This window comes from Cystoisospora suis (assembly GCF_002600585.1).
Source record: "Cystoisospora suis strain Wien I chromosome Unknown contig_540, whole genome shotgun sequence".
NCBI classification, from domain to species: Eukaryota; Apicomplexa; class Conoidasida; order Eucoccidiorida; family Sarcocystidae; genus Cystoisospora; species Cystoisospora suis.
Window position 1 is genome coordinate 1 of NW_027153341.1, and position 7,247 is coordinate 7,247.

The 7,247-nt window shown below is 41.0% G+C and overlaps 2 protein-coding genes across 2 annotated transcripts; both read right to left on the reverse strand.

The window, feature by feature from the left end:
• Window positions 1–19: 19 nt before the first annotated feature.
• Window positions 20–2,810, reverse strand: CSUI_001351 (uncharacterized protein). The gene is made up of 2 exons (XM_068061557.1): window positions 1,868–2,810; window positions 20–956 (listed from the first exon to the last, which is right to left on the reverse strand). Exons 1-2 carry the CDS (start codon window positions 2,156–2,158, stop codon window positions 870–872), a joined length of 378 nt encoding a protein of 125 aa, XP_067926466.1. The 5' UTR covers window positions 2,159–2,810; the 3' UTR covers window positions 20–869.
• A 2,331-nt stretch (window positions 2,811–5,141) lies between these two features.
• Window positions 5,142–7,029, reverse strand: CSUI_001352 (domain v domain-containing protein). Its single transcript, XM_068061558.1, has 2 exons — window positions 6,874–7,029; window positions 5,142–6,326 (listed from the first exon to the last, which is right to left on the reverse strand). The coding sequence occupies exons 1-2, from the start codon at window positions 6,961–6,963 to the stop codon at window positions 5,667–5,669; spliced, it is 750 nt and encodes a 249-aa protein (XP_067926467.1). The 5' UTR covers window positions 6,964–7,029; the 3' UTR covers window positions 5,142–5,666.
• Between the last annotated feature and the right edge of the window lie 218 nt (window positions 7,030–7,247).

The following is a 7,247-nucleotide window of genomic DNA, read 5'->3' on the forward strand; positions in this document are numbered from 1 at the left end:
GAATCCAGCTAATGCATGCATGTCTATACAACTCTCTCTCTCTCAGATAGATACATAGTGGAGACAGATGCTTACTGGTATGGATACGACCACTCTTACTAGGAGTAGACTTTCAACTCTCTTTCTCTGTATGTAAGAATATTTTAGATCTCTCGATAGAGCGAGGATCCAGTTGGAATGCTTTCGTGATCTATGCTGCGACTTTACGAGTAGACTTCTCATTCTCGACAAACACAAGAAGCTTGACAAGAAGAGAAAAAGTATGGCAAAAAGAAAGAAGTAAAGAAGAAAGAGAGAGATTCTTCATTCATCCAGCGTCTCTTCTTTCTTTCTTTGTTTCTTCCTCGCCCCTGCTCTTTCTTCTCCTATAAGTAAGCCTTCCTTCTTTACCGAAGAGAATCGCAAGAAAAGAAAGAAGAGAAAAGAGAGAAGAGACAGGCGGTCCAGAAGGAGCATCTTCTCTATCCTTTCCAACGAAGAAAGGAGAGACGCAACAGAAAGGAGAAAGAAAGAAGGAAAGAAAAAGACAACGCAAACGAAGAAAAGAAAGGATAGAGTGAAGGAATAGAACAAGAGGAATGGAAAAATACAAAGAAGAGATAGAAGAGAAAAGTCGATTCCTCCTACTCCTATCCTTTACGACTCGTCTTATGATGAAGAAGAGTTGAAGGTATACTTGGTATCGTCAGCTACATTTTGGTAGAGAAAAGATGAGGAAAGGTATGAAGAAGAGAGAGGGAGAAGACTTCTTAAGTGTTGCGCTACGGGCTTATCACGAGCTAGTAGAAAGTCTTCCACAGTTAGCCACGTAGTTATCTGGAAATACTTAAATTCAGGAAGAGAAGAAGAAGAGGAAGCATCATTCTCATCTACATCAACGGACAAAGAAGAAGAAGAAGTCTTATCCGATGGGCGGTGGTCTTTCTTAAGTCGGAATAGACGTGTATAGAGATAACCTGTAGAAAGAGGAAGAAAGAAAGAAAGGACAGACACAAAAAGATCCCATGCTCTCTCTCTCTCACTGTCTCTCTCTCTCGCTATATCTGCCTCCTCGCATACATCTATCGATCCCTCTTAGATTATCTCCTTCGGGGAGCTAGAGATCTAACCTTAATTAATTCAGATGTCTCCAATCTGACGATCTAATAGTCGATTCATCGAGCGGTAATCTATCTATCTTTCTTTAATCTATCTATCTATCTTTAATCTATCTATCTCTCTTTGGTCTGTCTCGATCTATCTTTGATCGATCTATGTGATCTAACGTCTTCTTTCATTCACATACATCAAAGGCGCACGGACTACCCAAATACCACAGACATATATATCTATACATATTCATATATACCTACATACACATACGTATATACAAACTACGCACACATACGCTATATATATTGATATATATGTATATGTATATACATGTATGGATATATACAGATGTATTGCGATCTCGTAGGAAGCCTAGATACAAGGATGGAGTAGAGACAACTTCATAGAGGAGAAACGCATGAAGCGCAACAGATCAAAACAACTCCAGACACATACAAATCTATCTAATCATAAGCCAACTCTATATACACATATATATGCATATATATAGATATAGAGATACATATCTGTAGCGACGAATCGCATTTTTGCGTATGAGGGAATCAGATATATGTATATATATATATATGGTGTATGGTATGTATATATATATATATATATATGGTGTATGGTATATATATCTATATATGGTGTATGGTATGTATATATATATATATGTATAGTTTATTCATATAGAGGAGTAGATGATTCTCTGCTTCCTTTCTTTCCTTCGTTGAGTCTGATGGATTCTTTGTATGTGTGTGGCTTATGGTTTACCTGGCTGCTTCTGATTGAATCTGGAGAGATCTTTAATCCTATTTTCGAATTCCTGCTCTTTACTCTTTTCTACTTGATAGAGATGAAGAAAAGCATACTTAGTCTGATGCTGCAAAGGAAAGACTTCATAGACAGTATCTTGATCAGGATTGGTGAAAGAATAGGAAAGACCAAAGCCCGTCATGAGACAGATGCCTCGAGACATGAAAGAAATGAATCGACTGCGACTCCCCCAGCCTCCTAACACTTCCCCTGCTGCTGTAGAGACACCCCGAGATGAGGAAGCCATCTTTGGAAAAATGAAAATGGTAAAGAGACAAGAAAGAAAGAAAGAAGAGGAAGGAAGGAAGGAAGGGAGAACAAGAGGAGAAGAAGAAAAGGAAGAAAGAATGCAGAGAAGAGAAGACGATAGATGGGGAGAGAGATATGACAAGAGAGCGCAGTTTGGAAAGAAAGATTAGAGAAAGATGGAAGAAGAAAGAAAGGAAAGGAAAGAATGAGAGGGTGTTCGGGAGAGTGAACAGAAGAGGAGAAGACTGAGAACGAGCGAGGAGAAGAAAAGGAAAAGAGAGAGCGAGGAGTAAAGAAAAAAAAAGAACGAAGGAAGAGAAGATGAAAGGACCACGGTCACGCAGTGTAAATCAATTCTTCACTAGAGACATGGAACAGTCTTCGGGTGTATGTACACCCCGAGAGGGCGCGAGCCGACACGCTCAAACACATGTACTTCTTCTCCTTCTTTGTGCTCTTCTTCACGCCTCCTGTTAATCTTAGCGGAGTTGAATGGAGATATTGGGAAGATTGAAAAAGCTCTTTACAGACAGGGAAGGGAAGAAGAAAAAGAAACGGAAAAGGAGGAAAGAAAAATGGGTCAGACACCTGAGACTGTTGTGCGCTTGTGTATCCTACTCCCTCAGGACCTTCATCGTAGAAAGATCTTCAGACGTGACGTGCTAAAAAGCTCAGAGAAAAAAGCAACTTCCCCCTGCCGTTTCGAAAGCTCTTCTTTCTTCTTCTTTTTCTCTGCATGCATGCGTGCATGCACTCAGCTTTTTTTCTCCCCTTTGAAATTCGGACGTCCATGCATGCATGTGCAGACACGAGGGGAGCGAACCCGGGAGGGGCCTTTAGGCCGTGCTTCTTTCCTCTCCAGCCAGCACGACTTTCTTATCCCAAATCTCTCATATGATAGAGCCTTTTGAAAGGATCGAAAAAGAAGAAGGGTGTCAGATTTCTTCTCTCTCTGTATATACATCTGTGTCTATTCATAGGTGTTTAGACATACGTGTATACCACACATGTAGTGTGTGTCTATACTAGCTAGCCATACAAATGAGACTTTTACATGGCAAGCATATGGAGGCTTGCATATATATATATATATAGAGAGAGAGAGAGAGATGCATGTAAAGAATTTCATACTTCTCCCTCTGTACATCTATGTAGACAGTGAGAGTGTCGTGTCTACGTTGGTTTGTATCTAGCTACCTGGATCAAGAGATAGACATCTGCGGAATTTCACTAGAGCTGTGTAGAAAAGACGCAGGGTCTCACTTAGTTTAGCACATAGAACGAATGGCGAAGAAGTGTACGTACAGAGAAGAAGGAGAAATCTGTTTTCTATTCGATCTGCCGAATGTGAGGAGACAAGAAATTTTCTTATCCCCTCAGAGAAGAAAATACCGCGGCAGTCGCTATTAGCAGAGGTCCGTCATTCTTTACGAACAAGTCAAAATTATCATCCCTCTCCCTTCCATCTTTGAATGCCAAGAATCGACACTTCGACAATCGATTTGCATGCGTCGTGTGTATGCTTTTTCATTCTTGGAGAAACACATGCTGACGAAGAAAGACAAGGGCTATCTATCTCTTGACTCCTCCTATCTCCGCAGCCTACAGAAGAACTCAAAGAGAGAATTGCCTGGTACCTAGGAGAAATGAGAGATGTGAGGAACTTCTCTTAGACACACCGGTCATAGCGGATAAGGCGGGGTTCTACTTCTCATTTAGAAAGCCTAGGGAATTTTGAAGAATGATCGGTTGATATGAATAGCTACGATACAGAAGAGATAGGGGTGGCTTGTCTCCTAGGCGGAAACGTCTCAGCTTAGGTTTCTACGCCTCTTAGCGGGGGAGGGGGAAAGCAATGAATCGTGGCAACGAGACACACACACCCTCGGTACAGGCAAGCTCGTCAAATGTCTTCAGTCAGTTCAATGTGGAGATAGACAGATTTTCTTTCTTAAGTTTTCGGATGTGTCTCTGAGACGCATGGGGGGGATGTTTTATGTGTGGAACGGACAAAACTCTCTTCCCCACAGTTGGATTGTAGAACACCTCTTCTCTCTCTTCATACCTGTCATCGGGATTCAGGTGTACATACACCTCACCCATACGAGTAAGGAGTGTCAATACACCTGAACACCCACCCTCCCGGCGTCCACAGCAGGTGTTCCTGGCTATCATTCCTATTCTTTTTCCCTTGTTTAACAGAGTTGCCTTGTCTTTCGAGTGTCTATTCTCTCTACTCCTCCTTTGTTGAAAATGCCATCTTTTCTTGGATGAATTTCTCTCTGTAGAAACCTAGTTCTCTTCACAGATGACGGAGATGAGTGAGTGAGGAGGCATCAATGAAACCTAGCTGTTTAGATTACTGGAAGAAGCTACACAAGAAGAAGGAGGAGGAGGCGACTGACTGCCCTTTCTCTCAAAAAATGAGGCAACTAGCCACGGTGCATGCATGCAATGTGACCACCTTCTTTTCCATCTCTTTCTACGTCTCCTTTGTCTGTTAGAGAGAAACTATCTTCACTGTTCTTTCTCTTCTCATATCATCTTCAGTGGATTAGATCAGAGCTAGCTCGCCCTCAGTGCATTCACAAGTGTATTATGCCTTCTACAAGAAGGATAAAAAGAAAAGAAGGAAAGAGAGAAGAACCTTTAAAGAAAGAGAAGATCACGTCGAAGCACAACGTAGGGGTTGATACAGAAGAGTTTAGTACTTCTTCATTTCTTTCTTCAGTGTATCATCTCTTTCTTTTTCTTTGTTCCTCTCACTTCCAATGACTTACAAACGTCATATGCAGCATGTATTCTTCGTGTCTATCGGTTCTCCAACTGACATGGCCACGATAGACTTACATAGACACATACATATCTATGTATATCAACATACATGCACACATATAGAATGAGATATCTACATATATATATATGTATATGTGGAATTCTAGTAGCAAGTCGAACAAGTTGACAAAAGCTTTGTGTATTGTCCCTCGCTCTTTCTTCTTTCTTCTCTCTCTTTCTTCTCAAGAAGAAGGAGACTGCATACATCTCTTCTTCTTCTTTGAAAGAGAAGAATCTCTCAACAGCTTCAACCTTTCTCTCTTGTCTCTTCTTCCTAACCAAGGAGGTCATCGATCTCTTGTTCTCCTTGACAGCTTAGCAAGAGAATGAGAAAACAAGAAGAAGAAGCAGAGAAAGAGAGAGGAAAAGCTGAGAAGAGATCCAACTTAGATCTCTTCTGGAAGAGACCGTTTCGCATCTTATCTTGTTGAAGCACCACCCCAGTGTCGGTCCTCCTATCTACATTGCTCCAGTAAGAAGAAGAAAAAGAATCTATCTACACAAACAGAAACATAAAAAGTCTCGACGCAGAGACAAGAGAGCTCGTAATGAAGAACATCTCCATCTCTTATCTATCTTTAATCTATCTTTAATCTGTCTAGGTTCTATCTATCTATCTAGCTACATCTCTTTCCCTTCGAGTGTATGTACACCGGAGAAGAAGAGAGACGTTAAGCTACAGCAGAAGAGATAGTTGGGGAAGATGCCGCTTTGTGAAGAAGAAGAAATTCTGGAGCAGATGCTTGAAAGAAATCTTTGACACTCATCTTTTCTTCATGAAGAGTCTTCATGAATTGGGGTGTATCTTCACATTCAAACATCTTCTTCAACACATCCTTCAGATTCTTGAAAGCCTCTTGTTTCTTCTCTCTCTTTTGCAACTTGATCTTTCTCTCTTCTTCATCTTCTTTCTCTTTCTTCTCTTCTTGTTCTTCTTCTTTCTCCTTTCTGTCACCGTTGTCAACATCTCTCACACGTTTCTGACTCTCCCTCTTCTTATCTTCACGAAGAAAAGAGATTTCTTTCTCATCTCTTTCCACGGCCTCTAATTCATTGGACTTCTCTCGAGCTCTCTCGACAACTGCATGCGGTAGGCCTGCAAAATCTGCCACATGTACACCGTAAGATTGATCGATACACCCGGGAGATAAGCGATAGAGAAAAGTAAGCTTCTGCTTCTTCCCGTCGATAGCTGCGGAGACGTGATAGTTAGCCACGCCTTCAACTTCTTCAGCTAGCTGACTCATCTCGTGAAAATGCGTCGCAAAGAGACAAAAGCATTGAATGGACGAAGCTAAATGCCGAGCGATCGACCACGCCAGACCGAAACCCTAGAGAAAGAAAGAAAAGAAAGAAAGCAAGAAGCAGAAAGAATGAATGAATGAAAAGAAGAAAGTCGAGATATGAAAGGAAGCGCAAGATGCAGAGAGAAAGACAGAAGAAAAGAAAAGGAAGATAAGTAACAAAGAGAGAGAAAGAAGAAAAATGAATGGAGAAAGAAAGAATGAAGGAATAGAGAAAGGAATAGAGAAAGGCAGGGAAAGATAGAATGAAAGATAGAGGAAAAGGGAGAGAGAAGTAAAGGGGAAAGATAAAGAGAAACGTGAAGAGAGCGGAGATAGAGAGAGAGAAGCAAAGAGAGATATACAAAAAGAAAGGAAGTCAGGGAAAAAGAGATAGACATAGAGACTAAAGGTTGACTAAAATACCGACCTAGACTGGAAATAGATAGATAGACAGATAGACAGGTATATAGATAAAGATAGATGGATAGATAGGTAGATAGACGGATACAGCTAGCTAGATACAGATAGAGATAGGGATGGAGATAGGATAGAGACCGAGATATAGATGTAGGTTGAGAGAGAGAGAGAATACCTCGTAAGTGGAAGTTCCTCGTCCTAGCTCATCGATAATGACAAGGCTATCTCGATTTGCATTTCTCAGAATCGACGCTGCCTCAATCATCTCGGCTAGAAACGTCGATACTCCCTTCAGCTGGATATCTGACGCCCCTACTCGACATATCACTTGTCTACAGAAGAGAAAAGAAAAAAGAGAAGAAAGAGAGAGAAGAAAGAGATCGTCATCTTCTTCGTTGAGGTGAGGTAAGAGGAGAGAAAAAGAGAACAAGAGTGAAAGAAGAGAAGTAGAAGAGGAAAATGCATTCTTCTTCTATACAAAACGAGAAGAGAAAGAAATAATGAACAAAGAAGAAGAAGAGTAAGTAAGGAAGATAAAGGGAGAGGAGG